At 43.7% G+C, this 27,121-nt stretch overlaps 1 protein-coding gene across 2 annotated transcripts; it reads left to right on the forward strand.

The window, feature by feature from the left end:
• The first annotated feature begins 241 nt into the window (after positions 1-241).
• Positions 242-26,929, forward strand: DYNC1LI2 (dynein cytoplasmic 1 light intermediate chain 2). 2 transcript variants are annotated; one of them, XM_041771672.1, is made up of 13 exons: positions 242-406; positions 524-597; positions 2,529-2,645; positions 8,128-8,358; positions 13,731-13,900; positions 15,363-15,456; positions 16,468-16,603; positions 18,771-18,912; positions 19,665-19,724; positions 20,640-20,681; positions 21,078-21,195; positions 22,531-22,647; positions 23,963-26,929. In XM_041771672.1, the coding sequence occupies exons 1-13, from the start codon at positions 300-302 to the stop codon at positions 24,061-24,063; spliced, it is 1,509 nt and encodes a 502-aa protein (XP_041627606.1). In that variant the 5' UTR covers positions 242-299; the 3' UTR covers positions 24,064-26,929. The 2 variants fall into 2 exon arrangements, with proteins under 2 accessions (XP_041627606.1, XP_041627608.1); XM_041771674.1 differs by having other exon boundaries at positions 244-406; positions 18,771-18,882.
• The last annotated feature ends 192 nt before the right edge of the window (positions 26,930-27,121 follow it).

The following is a 27,121-nucleotide window of genomic DNA, read 5'->3' on the forward strand; positions in this document are numbered from 1 at the left end:
GGGCCGGGCGGCTCCCGCCGCCGCCGCCGCCGCCGCCGCCGCCGCCGCCTGTCTGCGCATGGCTGCCCCGGCGGCCGCCTGACCGCCGCCCACGCTCCGGCAGCTCGGCGGCCGCGCGACCGTGTGGGAGCTGAGGGGCCGTGGGCCCGGCGGCGCGGGCGGGCGGGCGGGCGGAGCGGGCCCGGCAGGGCGGGCGGCGGGGAGCGGCGCGGGCGGCGGCGGCGGGGCGGCCCGGCCGGGTCCTCGCGGGTCCTCGGCGGGCCCGGGGGAGGGCCCTCTTTGTGGCTGCAGTTGGCAAGATGGCGCCGGTGGGGGTGGAGAAGAAGCTGCTGCTGGGCCCCAACGGGCCCGCGGTGGCGGCCGCCGGCGACCTGACCAGCGAGGAAGAAGAGGGCCAGAGTCTGTGGTGAGCGCGCGGCGGCCAGGCGGAGCCGCCGCCCCGGGGGCGCGGTCCGGCGGGGGGCGGGCGGGGCGCGGGGGGCCGGCTCGCCCGGGGCTGAGCGCTTCTCCCTTGTCCCCACAGGTCCTCGATCTTGAGCGAGGTGTCCACCCGCGCCAGGTCCAAGCTGCCGTCCGGCAAGAACATCCTGGTGTTCGGTGAGCGCCGGGGCGGGGCGGGGCGTCGCCCGGGGCCGCGGTGGGCCGCCCGCCGCCCGGGAGGCCGGGGATAGCGGGCGCAGCCCGAGCGGCCAGCCCCCCGCGCCCCGCCAGACTCTGGGAGGTGTCCTTTGCCGAGGCCGCGGCGCTGGCCGGGACCTGCCGCACGTTCCTTAGTCGTGTGGCCGCAGCGTCAGCCTTGCTTGAAGCGTCCCTGACGTGCTGCGCTGGTCGCCGCGAGGTTCACCAGATCGCCTGCGTGGGGTGGGAGATGAGGGCATGAGGTTAGGGGACGAGGCCGGGGAGCGAAGTGACTCGGGGTCAGGGCTGTGGGGAGTGGGCGCCGCGGTCACTCCTTCATCTCCCTGAGGGGTGCCGGGTCGGGGAGACCGTGCAAAGCACGGGGGTTCCCGGGAGTCCTCACCAGGGACTTTCCCGCATTAGTCCAGCGCTTCTGCTGGGTTACCTGGGTCAGGTTGCTTAGTGGGTCTGGTCTCAGTTTCCTTCTACAAGTGAGGGCGTTTGATCGGGTCCATTGATCAGAGAACCCATTTGTGGAGCCGTTCCTGTAGGCTGGGCGACTGAGACCGCACGGACATCCTTCAGACACTGCACAGCAATCTCGGGCGAATGAGGGACGATCCGTTGGTCGCCGCGCTACATGGTGCTGGCGTGGCCCGATTGTGTTAGCATCACCTTGCTTGTTGCATGTTGTGCAAGAGGATGCTTTTGGGGTCAGGTGTCTAGAAGCATAAGTGTTAACCTGCAGGGGTACAGAAGGTTGGCAGGAACACAGGTGACAAGAGGATGTGGGGGTTTGGAAGTTGCCAGAAGCTCCTTGTGGAAGATGATTAATGAAGTAAGTTGGGGCACATTGTGGAAGGCTGAAGAGTTGTTGCTTTTTCCTGGAGGCTCTTGATTCTCAAGGGCCTTTTGTTTCTCTTCCATCCCCTAATCCTCCTGGCAATCGCTGGTTAGGTGGTTTTCTCAGTGTTTTTGAAGGGAATTATGGTCTTTAAGTGATTGCTACAGAAGGTCATAGAGAACCTTTAGAGATCTCCAAGAACTGGGGGGTCAAGGTCATGGGGTCTGTGTTTTAGGGAATTCTGGCAGCAGCGATGCAGGTGGCAAAAATGAGCAGGTATTGAAGTGAGACTGACAGTGTTCACCATGGCCCAGGTGGGATGTGGAGTATCTGAAAGCAGTAGTGCCGTTGGGGATGGGAGGGCGCCTTTGACCTGTAGAGTGCCTCTCATTTTTCATGTCCTGTAATTCTGTATTATTAGATCCTCAGGGTCCCTAGTAATGTTTCTGGGTGGTGGATCTGAACGTTTTTCAGAGGTGGGGGTGGTTACTTGGAGGGGGAGGAGGAGACGCTTGATAATTACTGAGACTGTGCTTCACAGAGTTTTGCTCAGGTCTGTAATTATTTTCATCAGTATCTTAGCTTTCAGGATGTTTATGAAAGAGAGAGGTACTAAAATCAAAAGTGAATAATAGCTTCTCTTCTTCATGATTGTGAGGTATGATTTTTAGTTCAAATTTCCTGGGCTTTAAGGTTAATTGTATTTTGAAAATTTTGCTTTTTTTACGGTAAAAGTTTATTTTCTGAGAAACTAACTCCACCTTTAACTTCCCCAAATGCATGTCTTAAAAATTGTAGGTAGGGCCTGTCAATCTACCTTATTCCTTTTTTTTAAAATAAAGATGACTGCAGTAGAGTATCATTTTAGATCTTGGAATTTGCCACCTTTGCCACCACCCCCAACTGCTCTTACAGCAAAGCCTGCTTTGTTTATGATGAAAGCAGGTGAGACCTCAGCAGCAGGCTTTGCATGAAATTCTTACTTGTCACTTGTATAAGTGTCAAGACTCCCCGTCCTTGCCCAGAATAAATGGTACACTTTTCCTTATATATATATTGTTTGTAGGTGAAGATGGCTCTGGTAAAACAACCCTTATGACTAAACTTCAAGGAGCTGAGCATGGCAAAAAAGGAAGAGGCCTAGAGTATCTCTACCTCAGCGTCCATGATGAGGACCGAGATGGTAAGTGAGGTGTTGGTCCATGGTAAGGGGTATGTGCACACCTTGGACTCTGTGGTTCTGGCTCTGTGCTGTGTCTCGGCACTCTCAATTTTCTGTTTAGTTCTAAGAGAGTCAGTCATGGAAATAGAGGAAATGTATGTCTTTGCAGGACTTTACCCATTTATTTTTAAGTTTACTTATTTAATCTCTACACCCATCATGGGGCTCAAATTCACAGCCCCAAGATCACGAGTCACATGTTCTTTCTGACTGAGCCAGCCAGGCGCCTCTACCCACTTTTCCTTTTTATAGTATGTTAGTCAAAATGAGGAATTGGGGCTGTTAGCTATTGCTCTGGGTAGCCCCTAATTAAAAGGAGAAATTGAAGGTAGAGTTTCAGATGCACATAAAGGTAGTAAGAAAGATGTTTTTAAAAGCTTCTGAAAAAAATGAATACATAAAAGCTTTGGACTTTTCTATGAGGGGAAATGCTTGGCAGATTGATTGGGCACATTGTTACTCTGCCACTTTCTAGTGGAGAATCTAAAATTGGTATGATTCAGAGAATAACAGCTTAATAAATATTCACAGGAGAGTTTTCTGAGTCTTTTTGTGACAATGTAGAAATGCTAATTTCCTGTGTTTCTTTCAGTGGAGGAAATAGAGGCTTGGAGGTGTTCTTTCTTAATTCCTTCTCTAGAATATGGGTAGTAAGTTTCCACCTACAGGGTAGTTGGAAATATTGAAAATAGGTTAAGCACTCTTTTTTTTTTTTTTTTTAAGATTTTGTTTATTTATTCATGAGAGATAGAGAGAGGCAGAGACATAGACAGAAGGCGAAGCAGGCTCCCCGAAAGGAGCCCGATGGTGGACTCAGTCCCGGACTCCGGGATCACGCCCTAAGTCGAGGGCAGACACTCAACCGTTGAGCCACCCAGGCATCCCCATAAGCACTCTTATAAGGATTAGATATGACTTAAAAATTATTTCTTGGGACACCTGGGTGGCTCAGCGGTTGAGCGTCTGCCTTTGGCCCGCGTTGGGCTCCCTGTGGGGAGCCTGCTTCTCTATGCCTGTGTCTCTGTGTCTCTGTGTGTCTCTCGGGAATAAATAAAAAAATCTTAAAAAAAATTCTTTCTTATAATTATGAATTGGATTGGAGTAATCATTTTTGGTTACCGCTGCTTCATAATGCCTGCTTTATAAACTTGAGCTTTATGAATGGCTTCAGAACAAATAATCATTGGTGCTAAGTTTCATTTGTAGAAGGGTTATCTGTGTAGCCTAAGGGTGATTTCATTCACTTAAGGGTGTTAGATTACTTCCTTTATGTTTGCCTTTACCCATTTAAACGGTAAAGATCACAGTGTGAGGATGATTATGTAAGGGAGCAAATCCCACCATCTCTGGTTCCCCATTTCTTTATTGCTAAAATGAAGAAGATGGACCTAGGTCCTTTCCAGCAGCTTAATTTTTTGATCTCCAAGACTCATTTAATAGAGGTCATGGATAAGGATCGCTTATTAAACCTTGGACACCTGCATTTTATTAATGTTAACTGAGTGGTCATTTTAGAACCCCAGGGATTTGATTCCTGCTTCTCTCCTGGCTTCCTTTGCTATGCAGAACCTTGCCTGAAAGAAAAGAGAAAGAGAGAGAGAGAGAGATAGGAGGTAGGCTTGATGCTTAGGGTTCTTCTTGTTTTTTTTTTGTTTTGTTTTTTTTTATTTATGATAGTCACAGAGAGAGAGAGAGAGAGGCAGAGACACAGGCAGAGGAAGAAGCAGGCTCCATGCACCGGGAGCCCGACGTGGGATTCGATCCCGGGTCTCCAGGATCGCGCCCTGGGCCAAAGGCAGGCGCCAAACCGCTGCGCCACCCAGGGATCCCAGGGTTCTTCTTGTATAAGGAAGACAGGCATTCAGGTGCCCAGCTGGACCCACCAGCGTCAGTGTGAGAAGGGCTGGGACTGAGGGGCCACTGAGCCAGGCTTAGAGGGCTTCATATTATCTGAGTCTTTCGCATCCTGTTTTTGTTGGGCAACATGGTTATTGTGGAAAGCACTTGGGTTTTGGAGCCACTGGAACTGATTCAGAGTCCTATTTCTCTAATCACTAGTTGTGACTGGCCTAAGCCCTCAACACCTCAGCTTTCTTGTTTGTAGAATTGAGTAACAGTAACTATTTTGTAGGTTGACGGAATGAGAGGTGGTGTGTGTTAGGTGTAGCCGACTACTTGAGACACAGCGGTAGCTCTAGTACCTTTATAAAAGTATAAAACTTGGGTAGCCCGGGTAGCTCAGCGGTCTAGTGCCACCTTCTGCCCAGGGCGTGATCCTGGAGACCCAGGATCGAGTCCCACATTGGGCTTCCTGCTTGGAGCCTGCTTCTCCCTCTGCCTGTGTCTTTGTCTCCCTCTGTCTCTCTTTCTTTCTCATAAATAAATAAATAAATAATATTTTTTTTTAGTATAAAACTTGATGTAGATATTCTGTGAATTTTGGTAGCTACTTGTATTAAGATGGCATAACCATGTATCATGCCAAAGCATCATATTAACAATTCACTTGCTTTTGAGTTGAAGGACATGTCAACATTTATTTCAGATTCCTTAAGGTTGTCTTAAAAATTTCCTGGTCTCTCCATTTAGACCTACTTGCAGGTCTTTTTTTGATGGAGGAGTTGCCCTTACCAATGGCTAATTATACATCTTTCAGCAGTATTTTATTGTGTGATGTGAGTGGGTTACAAATAATAAATTTTGCAGACAATCACACAGGTAGAGTTAATGGTCTCTGGCTTGTCCCTTGTTTGTGGTGGGGCATGACACATCAAAGAAGCGCTGCCTCTAGGGTTGTGAGCATCCGTTTAACATCACATGTGGTGTGTGTGATCTCCATGCACATGGCTGATGATGTGTGGTGGGCAGTGGGAAGAGAAGCTGAAGAAAGGAACCATGTGTGGTGAGGGGAAGACATTAAAATCAGTGGGTTCCAGGTACAGAGTAGTATCTTTAAAGACATCGACAGAATCCAAACCAAAACCAGTCTAAAATGTATTAGAGGGCAGCCCTGGTGGCGCAGTGGTTTGGCGCCGCCTGCAGCCTGGGGTGTGATCCTGGAGACCCGGGATCGAGTCCCACGTCGGGCTCCCTGCATGGAGCCTGCTTCTCCCTCTGTCTGTGTCTCTGCCCCTCTCTCTCTGTCTCTATGAATAAAAAAATAAAAAATCTTTAAAAAAATAATAAAATGTATTAGAAATTTTAAAGTGTAGCTAGATGTAGATGCCTTATTATATTGTTGAAGTACAGTCATGAATATAAGATTTTTAACAGCATTATGTTTTAATGAATCAGTTACACAAAAGATAGCTAATAAAATATAGGTTTTTAAAGTATTTTGGAATTTATTGGGAAAGAAATTAGTGAAATGATACTTTTTTTTTTTTTTTTTTTAGATTTTTTAATTTAATTTTATTTTATTTTATTTATGATAGTCACAGAGAGATAGAGAGAGAGGCAGAGACACAGGCAGAGGGAGAAGCAGGCTCCATGCACCGGGAGCCCGACGTGGGATTCGATCCCGGGTCTCCAGGATCGCGCCCTGGGCCAAAGGCAGGCGCCAAACCGCTGCGCCACCCAGGGATCCCGTGAAATGATACTTCTGATTGTAGGAGTTTTCCCTCAAGGCACTTTCGTGAGAAAAATATTTCTCAAAAATATCTAAAAAATTTTTATTTATTATTTATTTAAAGATTTCATTTATTCATGATAGACACACAGAGAGAGAGAGAGAGGCAGAGACACAGGCAGAGGGAGAAGCAGGCTCCATGCAGGGAGCCCAACACGGGACTCGATCCCAGGACTCCAGGATCACGCCCTGGGCCAAAGGCAGGTGCTAAACCCCTGAGTCACCCAGGGATCCCCAGCTAAGCCCCTAAAAATTTTTTAAAGTAGGTTATTGTGGAAAATTATTTTTTATGGTTTGATCATCTAGGTATGATTTTGAAGCCCTGTGCTTCGTTAAATGACAGCAGTTGCACATTTGTGTGTATGTTTAACTTCTTATTATGGAAAACAAAAAATAGATATAGCATAGACTTAGGATCATACGCTCCAATGTGTTACTTGCCTTAAACAGTTACCTTAAACAGTTCTTCAGTTTTATTTCAACCATATACTCACTTGCTTCTCCGTACTGGATTATGATGAAGCAAATTTCAGACATTATATCATTTCGTTTGCAGATCCTTCCATATGTATGTTTAAAAGATAAGGATTTTTTTAAAAGAGTTTTTATTCATTTGATAGAGAATGTGTGAGAGAACAAGCAGAGGGAGGGTTAGAGAGAGAGACAGACAGCAGACTCCCCGCTGAAGAGAGTCCAACGCGGGGCTTGATCCCAGGATCCCGGGATAATGACCTGAGCTGAAGGCAGATGCTTAATCAGCTGAGCCACCCAGGTACTCCTGAAAGATAATGATTTTTAAAAACATAACTATATTCTTTTACCAAAAAAACTAAATCCTTAATATCACCAGGCACCCAGTAATTCATACCTCAATTTGTATACATTATGATTTTATCTTGGCATTTAAACACAAAGGTCCTGTCTCTTTGGCACAAAGAGTGAACACACTGCTTGGTGTGAACACACTGCTTGGTGTGCCTGACAAGAAGAGCTTGTTAACCACGGGCTCTTCATCACAGCTTGCTGCCCCATTGATTGTTGATAGCTGAGGAAAATGGGTTATGTAGACTGTGGTACAGTTGACCAGTGAACATTTTAGCTTTTTTTGTTTGTTTGTTTAGATTTCATTTATTTATTCAGGAGAGACCCAGAGAGATGGAAAGGCAGAGACACAGGCGGAGGGAGAAGCAGGTTCCATGCAAGGAGCCTGATGTAGGACTTGATCCCGGGTCTCCAGGACCACACCCTGAGCCAGAGGCAGATGCTTAACCACTGAGCCACCCAGGAGTCCCAATTTTAGCTTTTTCATATTGAAAGCTAAAATGGCTTTCACCCTTTATTCCTCAGACATGGCTGGAGTCTATTTAGATGTGGATTTAATGTATTATGGTAATTAAAATTTTTTAAAGACACTTGGACCAAGGATTACTGAGTGCCCACTGAGCACTTGGACTCTTTTCCAATGAGGATTTCTTTTTGTGTTTTGTGTGGAATTCTATGATTGTCACCTTCAAGTTTTTTTTTTTTTTTTTTTTAAGAGTTTATTTATTAGAGAGAGTATGCACACAAGAGTGGGGAAAGGTAGAGGGAGAGGAAGAAGCAGGCTCCCTACTGAGCAGGGAACCTGCCGCACTGAGGCAGGGCTCCATTCCAGGACCCCTGAGATCATGACCTGAGCTGAAGGCAAACACTTAACTGACTGAGCCATCTGGATACCGTGCCCTCAGGTTCTTCTTGATGTGGCTTTTTTCAGCTGTGCTGATGGTCATTGTCAGGTAGTAACCTAGCTTTACTTCTTTTTTTTTTTTTTTTAAGATCACACGCGCTGCAATGTGTGGATTCTGGATGGAGACCTATACCACAAAGGCCTGCTGAAGTTTGCAGTTTCTGCTGAGTCCTTGCCGGAGACCCTGGTCATTTTTGTTGCAGACATGTCGAGGCCTTGGACTGTGATGGAATCTCTACAGAAATGGGCTAGTGTTTTACGTGAGCACATTGATAAAATGAAAATTCCACCAGAAGAAATGAGGGAGCTGGAACGCAAGTGTAAGTAAAATAGAATTTTCTTAATTGGAAAATTCACTAGTCTCTTGAATGGTTCAAGCCACCTTCCTTTCAGTGTCAAGAGGTTAAAAAGCTTCCCTTACAGAATATTTGGTTTTGTTTGCACCATTAACCTCAAAATTGCTCTTACAAATTCAGTAGTCAGTATTTAAAGCAGTCTTATGGGACGCCTGGATGGCTCAGCAGTTGAGCGCCTCCCTTCTGCCCAGGGTGTGATCCTGGAGTCCCAGAATTGATTCCCACATGGATTCCCTGCATGGAGCCTGCTTATCTCTCTGCCTGAGTCTCTGCCTCTCTCTCTTTGTGTCTCTCGTGAATAAATAAATAAAAATCTTTAAAAAAATAAAGCAGTCTTATTCTTTTTTTTTTTTTTTTTTTTTTAAAGATTTTACTTATTTACTCATGAGAGACAGAGAGAGAGAGAGAGAGAGAGAGAGAGAGAGAGAGAGGTAGAGACACAGGCAAAGGGAGAAGCAGGTTCCATACAGGAAGCCCGACGCAGGAATTGATTCCAGGTCTCCAGGATCAGGCCCTGGACTGAAGGCGGTGCTAAACTGCTGAGCCACCTGGGCTGCCCCAAACAGTCTTATTCTTAAGCATCACAGTTGAAGAAAGTAAATGAGTCCATATTTCTTATTATCTTCATTGGTTCTTTACTAAAGTAAGAGTTCTTCCCTCCCCCTCAAATTTGGATCAGTTTTGTGGGTCTTTACACTTCTGTGTTAGTCTGGCTGCTGAGTTAACATCAGTGGGTGTGGAGATTTACTGTGGGATCTGCAACTTGAGTCCATTGCGCTGGGATTCCATTGAGGCCCTATGAACTCTCTTGTTGACAGGTTTAAAGGAAGCCCTATAAAAGACAAATCTTTCAGCTTCTACCTTCATTCATTTTGGGATCCAGCAAATAGGATTTTAGTTAGAAATAGGAAGGTTTTTTGTTGCTGTTGTTGTTTGTTTGTTTGTTTTAATTAAAATGGAAAACTATTTTAAGACAGAGGACACCCAGGTCCTTTTGACAGCAGAGAACTTTCAAATTAAACGAAGTTTGTTTTGTTTTCCTTAATGTGATTCAGAAACTTACTTTTCCTTTCCCTTGCTTCTGTGCACTTACATCAGCTTCTGTCTACTCGCCAGGGAAATGGGAGGGGCAGGGGCTAGAGCTGTGGCAGTGTTCAGCAGTAGCAGTCTTAGGCAGGGCTGGCTTTTTTCCACAGGATGACATCATTGCCTTTAGTGAATTAATGAGGACTTCTAGGGCATGACACACTGGATCTTCACGCTTACTGGCAGAAAGGTTCAGAAATTTTGATGTCCTTTCCAAATCAGAGCTCTTGCTGTGTGCCTTCCTATCATAAATTCCTCTTGTTCCTGTCTGACATTAGCTAAAACAGAGTTTATTTAACATCTAATTCTTTGGTCTGCTGTGTGCATGTGTGTTTCCTGGGTCACCCGCATGTGTGCTACAGTGGTTGTTATGCAGCTCAGCTCGTCTGTCTTCAACCACTGACCTTTCTAGATAATGCCTCTTTTTTCCCTGAAATAGAGACGATAAAGACTACTTCTTAGAATAGTTCTGAGGCTGAAGAGCTGTTTGTTTCTCACTGCACATTTAGCATCTTACCCATATTAATCGGTTAATGCCCTGGAGATTTCAGCCTCTGAATCTGTCTTCTGTTATAACCTTGTGAAGATTTTTAAAGCAGAAAACAAAGATCAAGCTAAGGATATTATTCTTTCCCAGATAGGGAAGGTATATGTCTTGTACTAGGTCTGTTCTAGGAATTGGAGATGTACACAGCCGATAAGATGCCTGCTCTTCTGAGCTTGTATTCCCATAAACTGTTGAATTTATTTTGTGCTTAGTCATTGGTGTCTGTCACTTAGGATTAGATTCAGCTGCTTGTGACACAAAACCCAAATTAACAGTGGTTTAAGAATGAAGTTGATTCCTCTGTTCTGTAAATGAAATCCAGAGGTAGGCAGTTCAGGCCTGGAAAGCAGCTCTGGGAAGGCAGGTCAAGGACCCTGGCTTCTTTCTGCTTATTGCTTTGTCATCTCTAGGGTGTGGTTCTCTTCCTCGGAACAGCTGGAACTGTAGCCTTCACATCCGTGTTCCAGGCAGCACATGAAGGAAGAGGAAAGAAGAGCTGAAGGGTGCATGCTCAAGTCTTCCTAAGGAGGCTGGGAAATGTAGTTCTGTATAGCCATGTGTTCTGTGTATCAGGGTTGGGTTTGGTTATGAGGAAGAGGAGGAGAGGACACGCGAGGGCAACTAGCGATTGCTGGAAACACGTCTGTGCCTCATGACTCTGGTTAACCTTCTGAAGGCCTTTGTTTTCACCGCCCTTCCTCTGAGATGTTTGGAGGGTAATCATGTCTTTGTGTTGCTTGTTGAAGGAGTGCCTTTGTTAGTGCTGGCTTTAGGTTACATTTTCATAAAGTTGTCAGCCATCTTCTTGCTCATCAGAGTCCCGCTTTGCAGATTAATTGGACTCTAGGTATGGTATTGAATGGGTGAAGGGCTGTCACCCAGCCTAGTTCCCAATCCAACACCAGTCTCTAGTCTTTTAAGTTTGGAATGCTGCTCCACAGCGAGCCGCTCTTTCAGATTTTGGTTCCCCAGTGGTCCTGAATCTGACAGCTGTTTGGCTGGCAGTAATGGGGGAGGGCAGAGCAGCACCAGAGCTGCTGGAATGTGGTGCTTGTGTAGGTTAGTCTTTCTTGCTTTATGTCTGGGGCTTCCCTTGCTTATCAAGTATAGAAAAAAGATTAGGGGACAGCCTGGGAGTGGCTCAGCGGTTTAGCACCACCTTCAGATCAGGGCGTGATTCCAGGGTCCCAGGATCAATTTCCACGTCGGGTTCCCTGCATGGAACCTGCTTCTCCCTCTGCCTGTATCTCTGCCTCTCTTTCTCTCTCTCTCTCTCTCTCTCTCTCTGTGTGTGTGTGTGTGTGTGTGTGTGATGAATAAATAAATAAAATCTTTATAAAAAAAAAAAAAAAGATTAGGTACTGTCTGTGGGATCTTTCCAGGACTGTGGAACTAGTGGGTGACCAATGAGGTAGGAGGAAAAAGATGAGAGGTGGCAGCAGCTAGAGTACAACACTCTGATCTCCTTCCCCTACCCACTTCCACAAGATGCTAAAGGAGGACCCCAGGTGTACTTTGAAATGTTGGCCATCCCACCATTAGAGAGAAATTATTAATGTGGTATGTGTTCAGCCTAAGGGAAATGCACATTTTATTATCTGAATTACACATTCTTCGTATTTATCTTCCCTTTATACCAACTTCTATGTATGCATACTTACTCTGCCTTCCAACTTTCTAAAATTCTCATTTCTTAAAAACACTTGCATGTTTCCTATGGTTGCTAGATAGTCATAGTTAAGTCATTCCTTTAGACAGTGACTAGTCTAACCCAGGGTTTCCCAACTATTTTTACATCCTGCCATAAGTAGAATACAGCAGTTCATGCAGGGCACTGGGTGATAGAGTTTCCTGGAGCATACTGCTGGAGTTGCACCCCCCACCACCCCACCGCCTCACTTTCCCATGGCCATTTAGCCAGCTTGTAACTTGCTCCAGGCTCTGCCATGCTCCCTGTCTTGGAATTCCTGTTTGAGTGTGTCATGTGATGTTGGGCAGTGATAGGTGTTACCCAGACTTAAGCCATTGTATCTTCTATTGATTTGAAGATTTGTTAAAATGCTTTCAAGGATAAAATTTGAGAACCTGTGATTTCCTTAAAATCCTTCAACAACCGTGCTAAGTTCATTAGAAAACCCTTCTCTGTTTTGTTTTGTTTTGTTTTTTAATACAATAAAGATCTCTTGACTGGAGTGTTTATATTGACAATGAAATTACATGAATGAGCTTAATAAAGAGAAGTTGTAGGGTTCCTGGCTGGTTCAGTTGGCTAACCATCCAGGTAACTGTTGATTTCAGCTTAGGTCATGAGATCGAGCCCCAAGTCATGCTCTGCCCTGGGTGTAGAGCCTGCTCAATATTCTCTGTCCCCCTGTCCTTCTGTGCCATCCCCTTTGCCTCTCTTAAAAAAAAATGTTTGAAAAAAAAATGTTTGAAACCTGTTCTGTGGATGAAGAGTATGTGCACCTCTCTCTAGATTCTCTTTAATACAGTTATTTCCTTTTCTTTTTCTTTTTTTGCTTGTCTGTTATTTCCTTTTCTTAATGAGCATGTTGTAGATGGGACTAAAAGGCCTTTTAGTCCTTTTGTCCTTTTGGGTGTAGAAGGATAGAGCTGTGTGTTTGCTGCTCTGGCTCAGAGTAGCTTTAATTATTATGTCCTTGTTCTCTGGCCTACATGTATGCCTTGAAATACCCACAAAAAGTTATGGGTCCATGGACTTTGTGTTCACTTAACTTAACCAGGGCAATGGATCGTTTTCAACTTGAAGAAGGCCTCCCCATGGGATTGCACTCTTGGCCTGAAGTAATGACTCTGTGTGCCAAGAATTGGGCATTATGCTGCTGATTTCTTCATATGTTAGGCAGGAAGAGGTCCATCAACACCGCATAGTGACTCAGGATCTTCTAAAGATGAGATAGTCCGCGAGAGTCAGAGAATGATGAGAAGTGGATGGGCTGGCCAAGCCCTGCGCGCTCCTTGGTTTGGACATATGTCGGCTCTATGGAAACAGCATGTTCTTGTGGAATTCAGATGGTTTTGCTTGGCCTTTTTTTTTTTTTAATGTTAAGTATATAAGAAATGTGGTTTATTTTTCCTAATAGAAACTATTAAAACCTTAAAAAAAATTTTTTAAAGATTTTATTTATTTATGGGGCGGGGCAGAGACATAGTCAGAGAGAAGCAGGCTCCATGCAGGGAGCCCGATGTAGGACTCGAACCTGGGACTCCAGGATCATGCCCTGGACCGAAGGCAAACACTCAACGGCTGAGCCACCCAGGCATCCCAAAACCTTAGAAATTTTTAAAACCTGTTTAAGGGATACTTGGCTGGTTCAGTTGGTAGAGCATGCAACACTTGATCTCAGGGTTGTGAGTTCAGGCCCCCACATTCGTTAGAGAAATTACTTAAAAATAAAATCTTTAAAAAAAAGGTAAACCAAAAAAAAATTAAAACCGATGTAAAAGCTAGATATAAGTAAAGCTATCCAACAGAGGTATGACTGCTACTCTGAAGTTACAATGCTCAAAGTGAATGTCAGAATTTTGCATCACCACATCCAAATCCCTAATTTTGCAATAGGGCAGATTTGGGAATTTTGTCACCACTCTTTATGTTTTGTGCTTATTACTGTCTTTTTGGTTTTCTAGAACTGACCTGTGTGGTTTTTATTTGTGTGTGATTTTCTTTTCCTTTTTTCAGTTGTGAAAGATTTTCAAGACTACATTGAGCCTGAAGAAGGTTGTCAAGGTTCCCCACAGAGGAGAGGGCCTCTGACCTCAGGTCTTGATGAAGAAAATGTTGCTCTGCCACTTGGTGACAATATGCTAACCCATAATCTGGGAATCCCAGTGTTGGTGGTGTGCACAAAGGTATGTGCCCAGGAATTCTACGTCTGGCTGGGTTTGGCCAGTGAACAATCACCATCTAAAAGAAACTAAGAGGCTTTACTTGTATGTGTTCCTATAGGAGAGTTGTACTAATTCGGGATTCATTAAAGTACATTGATTAGGTCAGGCTAGAAACTATTGTCGTATAATGTTGCTAGTGGAAACATGACATCACTCACTTTGTTCATAGTTTGAGTTAATTTTTCTGTGAAGCACTGTCAGCTTTATTGAGTGAGTCAAACTCAGAACTAAAAGCAGTTTTCTTAAGGCTCTGTGAACCAGTTGATCTTGCCTAAGCTGATAGTTAAAAAATAATATGGAAGAGCAGAATTATTTAGGGTTTTGATGTCTTAAAGTCTGTTGGATTTGAGGTGATTTTCAGAAATAACACTAAAAACAGAAGGAAGGGAACTCAAAGTTTCAGTTTGTTCTATCCTGTAGAATGAATATATGGGAATGAAAAGTTCAGTCATAGAAAAATAAAATTATTTCTCTTACAAAAAAAAAAGTTTTAAAAACATTTTTCATTTTTGGGATGCCTGGCTGGCTCAGTCAGAAGAGGATGGAACTTGATCTTGGGTCATGAGTTTGAGTCCCACATTGGGTGTAGAGATTACTTAAATAAAGAAATAAACTTAAAACACAACATTTTGGGTTTCAAAAGTACTTTATTCCCAACCACAGAGTGTGCCATTTGCATTATATTCTGTGAGACAAGAGTTCTATAGTTTATGCAGTGCACAACTATGTCCCATGGGCCTGCTTCTTGATGTGACTATTTGATTCTTAAAACAACTGTGAAGTGGGCAGCCCCAGTGGCTTAGTGGTTTGGCACTGCCTTTGGCCTGGGGTGTGTTCCTGGGGTCCCGGGATCAAGTCCCATGTTGGGCTCCCTACAGGGAGCCTGCTTCTCCCTCTGCCTGTGTCTCTGCTTCTCCCTCTGCCTGTCTCTCATGAATAAATAAATAAAATGTTTAAAAAAAAAAAAAAAACAACGGTGAAGTGATCAGACTGTTAACATCCCTACTTTATGGCAGCCCGGTTGCTCAGTGGTTTAGCGCCACCTTTAACCCAGGGTGTGATCCTGGAGACCTGGGTTCAAGTCCCACGTTAGGCTCCCTGCATGGAGCCTGCTTCTCCCTCTGCCTGTCTCTGCCTCTCTCTCTCTCTCTCTCTCTCTCTCTCTCCCTCTCTCTCCCTCCTTCCCCCCCCGCCCTCTGTCTCTCATGAATAAATAAAATCTTTAAAAAAAAAAAATCCCCACTTTATAGCTCTGGAAACTGTGGCCCAGGATGAAAGAAAAGTCTCCAATTGCTTTTGGCTCTTGCTAATTAATGCTCAGACCTTTGGCTATGGCCTTCCTCCTTGGAATTATGGTGCTGTTCCCATCCTCAGCAGGAAGAGAAGCAAAAGATGACTTCTTTCTCTTTCTGTCTTCCTGCAGTGTGATGCGGTGAGTGTCCTGGAGAAGGAGCATGATTACAGGGACGAGCACTTTGACTTCATCCAGTCACACCTACGGAGGTTCTGCCTTCAGTGTATCCTTGGAGCACTGTGTCAGGGCATGGGAGCACAGGCTCCCCTCTCTGCTAATCTCTTCTCTCCAGATGGGGTGACTTCGGAAAGCTAAAGTACTTCCTGAATCCAGAACAGTCTTCCATCAGGGAGAAATTGTATACATCTTTTTACTAGTTTTGTATTTTACTGTATTAGAATTTGAGACTTACTAATTTGTGTCTTATATCACTTCTTATTTTTAATGCTGTGCATTTGATAAGACTTTCATATTAAGAAAGCGGATATGGGTAGTCTTACTGCCAAATTACTTTTATTCTATTTTAGAAATCTTTTTTAAACTTTGCTCTTTTGCAGAAAAGAGTAATTACCCAACACAATATTGTTTTAGATACCATAAAGTGTATTTTTTTTTTTCCCCCACAAAGTGTTTCTTGTTTATGTTTTGTACTGCCCACAAGAGAGATACTGTGTTAGCAGTCTTTTGAGTCTTATTTCTGTAAAAATACAATAGCAGTTGTTGCTGCTATAGTCCTATACCCTGGGATATGGGAGTGAGGGATAGGTTCCTACCACTTCATCTAGGCCTTTTATCTTGTCCAGCTCAGTGGAGAGAGCTGATACGTATGAAGTACCCATCTTTTGTAAAAGATACGCCTAACAATAAGCTGGGTCACATATGAACATCTGTCTAGGAACAAATCTGTGTACCTTGGATATGCTGAGGGTGTTTTCCTGGGCTGACCTTAGAGCCATTAACTTGACTGCTTAGGAACCAACCTTATGGGTCAAAAGATAGCAGTCTGTGTTAAAAAATGAAGCGTGTGGCCTCTGCCAGCATCGACATGCTTTTCACTTTTGACATAGTTCATCTGTTACTATTACTGTTTTAGCTTTAAAAGTTTGAACATTTTCTACTGATCTGTATTGATCAAAAACTGATTAACCTGTGAGTAGTTCTTTGAGGATTATGCTTGTATGTGTTTGCTTTTGTCTCCTGCAGTGAATTGGTTTTCCTTAAGCAAATTGATTAGATGGAGCAGCCTTGATTTACACATCAGTGAAGGAGGAGAAAAACCTCGACTTGTTGTATAAGTACATTGTTCATAAAACATATGGCTTCCACTTTGTCACACCTGCCTTAGTTGTGGAAAAGGATGCAGTTTTTATGTGAGTTCCTTATAGGTGATTTCAAATGCTACCCTTTATAGTACATTTGCTCTTCACATTTTATCCTTCCAAGTAAGGTGCCTTCTGACTCTGTCATACACAGCCAGGTTTCTACTGCCTTGGGGCGAAGTGCTTGGGCTGGACCCCCCAGGGGATAGATACACTCCGCTTCTTTCCAAACTACTTGCCATCCAGATACAGGCCTGCTTCTAGTCTAAGAAAAGTAGGTTGAGTGAGGTCGGGAGTGCTGCATTTCTTCATTGAGAGCAAGGTGCCAAAACTTAAGCCAGCCATTTCTGCCACTTACTGTCAGCTCTGATAGAACACTGGCTGGAGGAAGGAGTTGAAATGTAGGGAGTTGGGCTTTGGAAACCCTGATGTCTTCCATTGAAGCATCTGATTTCTCTGCCCATTGGCAGGGATGGTACAGGCACCATCATTGGTGTACTATCAGCATGGGCTTTAGCTATATTGAATGCTTATTGTGTTTTTGGCATTTCATATTTTAGGAGCCACTGGGACTGATGGTTCTGGGCAGAGACTTAGGTACCTGTTTGTTCCAGTTGGTGTCTTTCTGTCCCTGGAGAATGATGAGTGTTTTGGATGCATGAGTTAATGTTGAAGCTGTGGGATCTCTGAGAGAACTTGTGCTAGTAGATCAATGTTTGTAGGCTTAGATAATTCTCTTTTCTCTTGATTTGGGAATTACAGTTCATTCAGCAACTACTGAGCACTTCCTAGGTACCCAGGTTCTATGCTAACGACATAGAAATGAATGTTCATATGGTCCCTGAATATAGTGTTGGGGGCAGGGCTAGGGCAGTAATGGGGTGGTGGGGGCAGTGTAACAGGGAGGGGAGAGGGGCTGATGCCAGAAAGCTGAGTGTGTGTGTGCTAGGCAGGCCAGAAGTAATTGGGGTGGTGGGGAGGGATGGTTTCTGGGAGGGCTGAAGATAAGAAAGCCAAGAGCTCTTGGGACTGAATAGGGTTGCTTCCTGAACATTCAGGGAGAGCCTCATTTGGGCTGCTCAAAATGGCAGGGCTAGAGCCTTGGATGGATTTTTAGAGAATTGTTGTCTAGAGCAGTCAAGCAGGCACCAAAGACACAAGGTCAGTGAGTAGATGTGTGTGCCCAAATCACTTGGGATCCTGAGGAATAAGAATCCCAGGAAGACGGGTTGGGGATGGGTGCTGATCTGAGAAGAGAAGCATCTCACAGCTTCTGAAGAATGCCTGGGTCCTGCTGATGTCTTGATCACATCTTCTCCCTTTGCATCTTTGATCCTGTTGTTGATTTAGCTATTTGGGAGCTATTGAAGTCTGCAAAACCATTTGGGTGGAGCACCCTGGCTAACAATGCCATCTGGGTCATAGAGCTCTGAAGCAGAAGTTACATAGGGAAAGGAAGGCCTCTGAGAACAATTAGTTGCCATTTTTTACAGCTTGTAGAGTTCGCGAGTGTGTTGTGTAGGACATTTTGCAGTTGCTCTTTGAGGAGAGTCTGGTGGGGATGTAGGTCACTGTAGTTTAACTTAATGGAACCTGGGTGCCATCCTGCTTAGTGATATCAATTAGGGCAGCACCCATGAAGGAGCCTCAAGGACTCCGAGTGTCCCCCTGGTTTGGGGCCCAGGCAAGTGCAGGTCCTGATGCCTTGCTTTGCTCTACATCTTCCCACACCAGTAACATTAATGAAACAATCCATGAAAAAACTGTTTTCAGAAGAGTTCTCAGAGTTCCTGTACACCAAAGCCCAAGAGAAACCATCTCGTCCTGGGTTCTGTCCTCTGTGCTGTTTTCTGCATCCGCTGCTCTGTCAGAACAGGGCCCCTATTGTATCCTTGCTCTTCCGGGTGGAGTTGTGTGGAAACTCTAAACACTTCCTGTGGGTCAGCATGTGTAGCCCATGAGATCTCATTCTGGATCCTTAGATCTTGGGCTCCAAGAGCTCAGTCTAGAGCAGGACCTGCGATGTCAAGCTGATAGGTTATGCCAGCACTAAACTTTGACTTGTCTGCCACAAGCTACAAGGCAGCCCCAGCAACTACAGATCAGATCTTGTGGGAAAGGCTCTCTCAATGGGGAGCCCTCTTTAACCCAGAATGTGCTCTAAAGTGTGCTGTGAGGCAGTCCCAAGAGAAATCAATCCCTGTTTCCTTCCTTTTAGACCTGCAGGCTGGGACAATGAAAAGAAAATAGCCATTTTACATGAAAACTTCACAACTGTGAAGCCAGAAGATGCATATGAAGATTTTATTGTGAAGCCACCTGTGAGAAAGGTACCCAAGTCAGTCACTTTGAGTTGTACGGTTTGTGTTTTATATTTTGTTTTTTTTGGGGGGGGGGGGCTTATGGGAAAAGAAACCTATAAAGTATGTTGGGGCACCTGGGTGGCTCAGTCATTGAACCACCTACCTTTGGCTCAGGTCATGGTCCCAGGGTCCTGGGCTTGAGCTCTGCATCGGGCTCTCTGTTTAGTAGGGAATCGCCTTTCCCTCTCCATCTGTCCCTCCCCACTGCTCATGCCCTTTCTCCCTCCCTCCTTCCCCTGTCTCTAAGGTAAATAAATAATATCTTAAGAGATACATGTTTTACACACTGACCCATTTTCGGGAGAAGAAAAAAGTAATTGGACGGCCTTTAAAAAAAAGGTCAGCTCAAGTCTAGTGTTAAGTACATAGTTACGGGTGGTGGGCCATGAGTGATGGAGTGCCCACATAGGATTGGGTTGTGGTTTCCCACTAAGTCCTGACGGTGCCAGCACTGCCTCTGGATAACTGTCAGGAGATCTCTGTGCTCTTCTGATCTGCAGGCCCTGATCTGGGAGGTGTTATATAGAATCTATTAGACTTTAAAATGTCAATTGGTGACATGCCAAGCCTGTCTTGGAACAGAGTTTGTTCCAGGCTAGAGAAACATAACTGTGCAGTTGCAGCAGGGACTCTTCCTCAGGCCTGTGTTGAGACCTGAACCCAAGATTCTTCTTTCATTGAGAATTCTGACAGCAGGTTGAGTGTTCTTGGCCCGTGACCACAAATGAGTATGTCACTTCACTTCACAGCTGGTCCATGACAAAGAGTTGGCAGCGGAAGATGAGCAGGTGTTCCTGATGAAGCAACAGGTAAGAAGCAGCAGTGAAGCCAGAGCATAGGCCTTCTCACACATGAAATGCCAGTCCCCTGGGGTGAGGTTGAGGGCAACACAAAGAGCCTCTAGCATTAAAGGGGTTATAACCAGGTCTCCTTGTTCCCTCCCATTTCTAGTATTGGTACAGAGTAGGTGTTAGACTGTCTACCTCAGGTGATCCCTTGCCTGTTTGCAGAGACTTTTTTTTTTTTTTAACTTATTTATTCATGAGAGACACAGAGGCAGAGACACAGGTAGAGGGAGAAGCAGTCTCCATGCAGGGAGCCCGACGTGGAACTCGGTCCTGCGGCTCCAGGCGGCACTAAACCACTGAACCACCCGGGCTGCCCCTGTTTGCAAAGTCTTAACAATGAGAGGCTTAGTATTACTTTAAGTAGCCTTTCTCTCTGGAAATTAGGTTTCCTGGCAGTTACCAAGTGCCTTTCCCTCACTTCCATTATTTTACATAGCCCCAAACAGCAGGTCAGCTGACATATCCATTTTGGATAGGAGAGTAACTTCCCCAAGCTGGCAGTTCAGAATGCAAACCCACTCTCACCTTTCTGTTCTACTAGGACTGTTAGGCGTGTCTCTTAGACTTGTCATGGGTCTGCCTGATGGTGCAGGTAGCTCAGCAGGTTGGAATGTTGGTGGTTCTTTTGCCAATTGATCCTGCCTCCTGTGGTCTCCTTGCTTTCTTAGCTCCAACCAAAACCGTTTATTTGGATTATTTTTTTCGCCATATACCAAATTGCTAAATTTAAACTTTTTGCATGCATAGTAGATATAAAATCTATGACTTAGTTGTTGTTATTGGTGCCCCCTAGTGGAATACTGGAAAGTGTTCCTGCAGACCTTCCCTGCACTCTGCAGGCCTTGGTTAATGGCCAGTGTATCTATCTCTTTGCAGTCACTCCTTGCCAAGCAGCCAGCCACGCCCACGAGAGCCTCCGTGAGTACCTTAAACTAAACAGGGGGTCAAGGCCCAGTGTTGTAAGTGTCTTCAAACTTTATGCCATTATTTCTAGGAGCGTATATGTGTGTGGGCTTTTATATTTTTGAAGAGAATTTGGTTTCCCTAAAGGGCCAGGAACATAATAGGGACTTCAGAAAATGATGAAGGAATATAGTTCTGGGAAATAGAGTGAGCAGGCCTTTTTATCTTGATACCTGTTCTCTAAGGAGAAACAAGGTCTAGAAAGAGACTGAGCTGAGGAAAAACCTCCCAGTCCTGCCACCCCTCTCCCAGAACTGAAAAATATCCTTCAGAGAATGTCTTCGTTTTTGGAATATGTATTTCCTGTTATTTTTTATGCCTATATGTAACTTGGGCTGGTTTTGGACTTAGGAATCCCCTGCGAGAGGACCCTCTGGCTCTCCAAGAACTCAGGGCCGGGGAGGACCAGCCAGTGTACCTAGCGCCTCCCCAGGCACATCAGTAAAGAAGCCGGATCCAAACATCAAAAGTATGTATCCTGTCTCTGTGGAGAGTGTTTAGTCTTAGGCCTGAGCCGTGAAGGGGCTGGGTTACTAGGTTTGAAGGTGCAGACTCATGACAGCTGGGTTCTTTTCCCCAGGAAAAGGGGCTATATTCCATTTTGCCTCACTCAAAGGGAGGGGGCTCACCGTTGGCAGAGACCAAGGCCTATCCCTTAGTTGGAATCAGTGGCCCTTGCATCTTGCTCTATGTAAGACCTCAGGCTATGCAGAGAGGAATGCAATATAAGTCATTTTAAAATGTGTGTTTTGAGGGGCTCATGGCTGGCTTAATTAGTGGAACATGGGACTCTTGACAGCAAGGTTGTGAGTTTGAGTCCCTTGTTGGGTGTGGAGATTACTTAAAAATAATTTTTTATTTAAGATTTTTTTTTAAGATTTTATTTATTTATTCAATTTTTTTTAAAGATTTTATTTATTCATGAGAGAGACACACAGAGAGGCAGAGACCTAGGCAGAGGGAGAAGCAGGCTTCCCGTGGGGAGCCCAATGCAGGACCTGATCCTAGGACCCCAGGACCACAACACAAGCCGAAGGCAGATGCTCAACCACTAAGCCACCCAGGCGCCCCCAAAAATAAAAGATCTTATTTAAGATCTTTAAGTAATTAAGTAAAATTTAAGTAAATTTTTTAGAACATGTATTTTGAAAGGTGCCTGGCTGGCTTAGTTGGTAGAGCATGTGACTCTTGATCCTAGGGGTCATGAGTTCAAGCCCCACATTGGGTGTGGAGATTACTTTTAAAAATAAAGTAAATACAATAAAGTATATATTTTGAATCCTTGGTTTTGTTTCTCATTTTTATATGATTACCATTTATGAATTATGGGATTTTCTTCCCTCTTCACTTCTCTTGTCAAGGTCACTTACTTACTAGTTTAAGTAGCCCTTATCCCAATAACTTAGTAATACCCAAAGATGTTGGCTGCAGTGAAACTCTCAAAACAAAATTTTATTTAATCCTTGCATGTGTGATAACTATCTCCTATTTAGAATGAGAGCTTTTCACAGCAGCTTTGGAGTGTTAAAGGCTTACAAAATTTTGAAAAACACTGCCTTGTAGACAGGGAGATGATGTGGAGCATGAGTTATATTATGTCCCCAAACAGATGGGAAATCTAAACAGGTTTGCACTTAATTAATCATGCTAACACGTAATTAGCCTTGGCGGAGGCAGTATAAAAGGAATCATGGTAAATGAATGTGCTCAGTGTCTGGGGAAGATGATAGCCACAAATGGATAATTCCACGCTGAAAACTAGTTTTGTGGTGATGTGATGCTTTTTTTGTTAATGTTTCCATAGATAATGCAGCAAGTGAAGGTGTATTGGCCAGCTTCTTCAACAGTCTGCTGAGTAAAAAAACAGGTTCTCCTGGAAGTCCTGGTGCTGGTGGTGTGCAGAGCACAGCCAAGAAGTCAGGTACTAAAGGGTCCTTGGAGACTTCTGATCTTGTGGCTGAGCAGTGTTGAGGGTGGGGGATGGACAAGAGTGTCTGCTTTTCCCTGACATGTTCTGAACAGCCAAGCAAGTAAACACATCTCCAGCTTATACTGAGCATTTGGGTGAATTGAGGTATATTCTAAACTGTACATGTGACCCTGGTGTCAGAACTATTGATTGGAGGTCATTGTCTAGCATGTAACATTGACATTTTATTTATTATATTTAATTTTCTGTGATCCTTTATAAAGATGTTTGTTCACTGTCCCTAGTCTTGCCATGAGCTGGAGCCTGTGAACCCTCCCGGTCTCACCAGAGGGGCATCATTTCCTCTTCCATGAAGCTCCTCCCTTGTCACACTCCTCTCTGTGGCAGCCCACCTCCTGTCCTTCCATGTGGGCCATAGGGCAAGTCTATGTCTTGGAGGCCTCTGAAACAAAAGAACTAAGTTCCCTGGGAATTACCCATTTTGCTAGGAAGCTTGGGGCCCTTTTAAAAAGGGTTTTGCTTTTACTTTTTCAGTGACTCTAAGGAATATTAATACAGTGTTTTCCCTAATTGGTGTTTTCAGATGAAAGAAGGCCCGCAGGAGATCACTCCATCCTCAGGTCAGCCAGGCCTTCAGGGGCTCCTGAGTTCTTGGAGACTCTCAACCCGGTCTGGTGGCCCAGGCTCTGGGCTAGTAACCCCTCACAGGGGATAAGGGTCATTTCCGGGCCTCGTTAGCACTTGATAACAAAAGAATGAGTACTGCCTTTGTGCAGGATTGAAACGTCTGACCTTAGTCTTATATGATTATTGAAACATGGTATTTCCAGACTACCTATATGAGTTACAGTTTATAATTAAAAACAAAACCAAACACTTGTTCTGTCTGAGGCATGGAAAGTAGTTTGAGCAGAAACACACACACCACCTCTGAGAAGGTGGTGATGACAGTGCATGAGGTTGGGGTTGGGTGGTGAGAGTGTTTTCTGAAAGGCCCTTATAAATTTGGCACGAATGCATGCCCAGGCACAGGGCAGTTATGTATTCAGGGAACACAGACCTGTGATGTTAGGAATTAAGGAAGGGTTGAATTAGGGTATCTCCTTATATCATTGCAGTGAAAAAAAGACTTGCTTTCATTCTTATTGAGGTTTGTTATCACCATAAGTAATTATAGAAGTCTTTTAGTTAAAAAAAAAAAAAAGTCTTTCAATTTTAAATATTCCTTTTAAAAAATTATTTGCTGTTTTCTCATCACTGCTGCCTTTTTTTTTTAATTTTTTAAATTTTTTTAATTTTTTTTTAGGACAAAAGACTGTGTTGACAAATGTTCAGGAAGAACTGGATAGAATGACTCGAAAACCAGACTCCATGGTAACAAACTCTTCAACAGAAAATGAAGCTTGATCCTCCTTAAAAAGTGCATATGTAAAATGACCAAATAACTATGTATATTGATCTGCTAAGACAAGGATTTTTCTGATATGGCACATGCTATCAGTTTTTTGGGGCAGGGGAGATGAACTTAAAATATACTTCAGTGACTCGTCCGAGTATGAAATGCACATTTAGGAAGATTATGTGTCAGACCCCTTTGTTAAGGATAACCCTTGGACTCTCAGGCATGCGGCTCTCTCATGGGAAGCAAGTGCAGCTGGCTTCTGGTGGAAGGGAAGGTAGATGAGAGAAAGAGGGCCCGCTTTCTTTCAGAGTGGAGCAAATGAGATCAGGAAATCATTGATCAGAGGGTGGTTAGTCTGACCAGTTGCGTGTTAGCGAATTCACTTGTTCTTGGGAAGCAGATTAAGTAGCAGCAAGTCCAGGAAAGAGAAAGACTGAAAGGAGGAATGAGAGAAGTGATGGTGGGGAAGCTGAACGTTGAAGGAGATGAGGAAGGCAGAGATGAGCAGTGTGAGTAAATACTGTGTGTTCAGTTGAAAGTCGAATAATCATTTTTAAGACTTAAAATCAAAAGCATTTCCAAACTAAACACTAAGAAAGAGGGAATTAGACTTGTTCTGAATGCATCTTTAACTTCAGACAGATTTGTAGACTGTGGGGGTGCCTGAGTCAGGTGGAGCTGACACAGGGGTGGGGAAGATGGCAGCTGCTCCAGACTCGTGTGTGGCCCAGGCCATGTCCTCGTGGAATGTGCTGGGCTCCACGCTTGTGTGTCCTGACAGACAGTCACTATGGGACGTGTTTAAAGTCAGCAGTTACAAAATTAGTTTATTTCGAATTGTGTTTTCTAAATAGCTCCTGCTTTGTTTTTTAAATTAAAAAAAAAAAAAGTTTTTATACTACCACAGGCTGGCCTACTAATAGAGAATGGATAACCAACCTCTCATTTTACCATAATGCAATGTGCTACAGAAAGTTTGAGGGAGGTTTATAATGTAATTGCACTCTGATGAATTGGCTTGCACCAATCCCTGCCTTACGGTCTGTGGAAACCTTCACAGAGTTCCATTGATGCAAAAGGGTCTTGTCCTAGCTCTCTGGTCTGATCAGTGCTATCAGATGGACAAATAAGTGTGAACGTTATATATTGAAAATGGAAATGATACAGTTCTCTTGTTTGTGTTTTTCATAAAATGTAGCATTTTTTTCCTAATGGAAATGAGTTTCAGTGTCTCCATTTAGGGCAAATTATTCACATCGTCATGTCATACCACTATTCTGGAATGACTTCTGTGGTTTTGAAATGGCACTTTTAATTTTATATGTGACACAGAATATTTGAATGCAAACACTACCATTAATTTAATGTATAAAACATTTATTGTCAAACCAAGGGAAAAAAAAAAACACAGTTCACTTATGTGGAGTTTACTTTTTTTATGTGAATGTTTGTTGTACTGTGTCTGAGCATAACTTCCCTAATGTCATTACTTTTACCTACCACATTCGACTGACCACTAACATAGTACTGGGCATAACTTAATATCCTGTGTTATATAACAAGACTCTAAGACTGTCTTGAATTGCTTTTTTGTAAAGGTCTGAACACTGTTAAGGAGAAAGCTGAGTATTTAGTTGCCTTTCTGACAAAAATAAGTTTCTTGTGCCAGTTTTATTGTTAAAAATATACTTTTTCACCCCTTTTTAAATTCAGTTTTTGTTTTTAAATGTATTGTGGCTTCCAGTGACTAGATTGTCTAGATAATGACAGTAAACTGACTGTACTAAGGATAGTTGTGGTGTAGTGACCAATAGATGCCCAAACGATTGTGACCATGTTGATGGTGGGGTCACTTAATCCCTCTATAGCAGCTAGGGTGGGGGTGGGGGACAAAATGAGTGACCTCAGAAACAGAATTGTTGGAAAGGCACATGCCTACAGGGAATACAGTGTGATTTCAAATTTTAATGCAAAATTTTACTTTTAAAAATTTTTTGTCATTTAAACTGATAAGCACTTTTGTGTCAGTATAAAATGTACTAAAACTGATGAAATGCTAAGACACCTGTCTTGTGAGGGAAGGTTTCTTGGAGATCACTTTTAGTTTCTTATGACAAGTGGATGCTCCTAGTAACAAGACACTGGTGCACATAATGTCATGTGCTCAGTGGTTGCCAAAGTCTACCAACTTTGGGGAGCTGCAGGGTTCTTTTGGGGGGGTGGGGGGAGGGGAGATATTTTTTCTTATTTTGGGGTTTTCAAGCAGTGGAACCAAAGGCCGAACAGTAAACAGCCTTTACTTTTTAAAGTAAAATTCCTTTTTATTTGCAGAATACACTTGTATGGTAGACTGTTAAAGACAATTTTATGACTATTTATATATATTATAGTGATTACATCTGCTGTTTGTCTTTGAAATGGAAAAATCAAAGAAATAGCCCAACCTTGAAGATGTGGCCCCAATATGGGCCAGAATTGGTCTTTCCTAAAAATGCAACGGGTATGCTGCTAGAATTATTTAATTTTGTTTGCACTTTTTTTTTGATTGGCATTTTAAAATCACTATTTAAACTGAAGACGTTGTCGTGTTTTATTAGTTTAACAAAGTTGAAAAGTGACTGCTCTGTACATCATGACCTTTAACAATGTTGATGCTGTAAGTGAAAGTTCACTGTCGTCTCTATACTAAGTTTATTAGTGTTTTTAACTTAAAATTAGGACTGCAGATTATTCCCCCACCAGCCTTAGTCCAGGGGTGTGGCTCTAACCGGATGCAGTTATGCAGTCATGCGGAACCTTGCTTTCTAGTGCTGGAAAAGAAGATGTCTCTAATTACTGGCTTCAATAAATACGAATCCAGACTGCTTACAACTTTTGGTGACTTTCTTTATGACAAATAATCTCACTGAAGATAAGTTGAATTATCTGCTAATCATATGGCATATCTACCATGTAGCAAAAAATGTATACCTCTCACTAAAAATTAATAGAAATTCTGTTAAAGAAGAAGCATTGAAGCCATACTTTGAAGTATGTGGAGTTCTAAGCTGTGGGTACAGAACA

This window comes from Vulpes lagopus, chromosome 10 (genome assembly GCF_018345385.1).
Source record: "Vulpes lagopus strain Blue_001 chromosome 10, ASM1834538v1, whole genome shotgun sequence".
Taxonomy (NCBI): Eukaryota; Metazoa; Chordata; class Mammalia; order Carnivora; family Canidae; genus Vulpes; species Vulpes lagopus.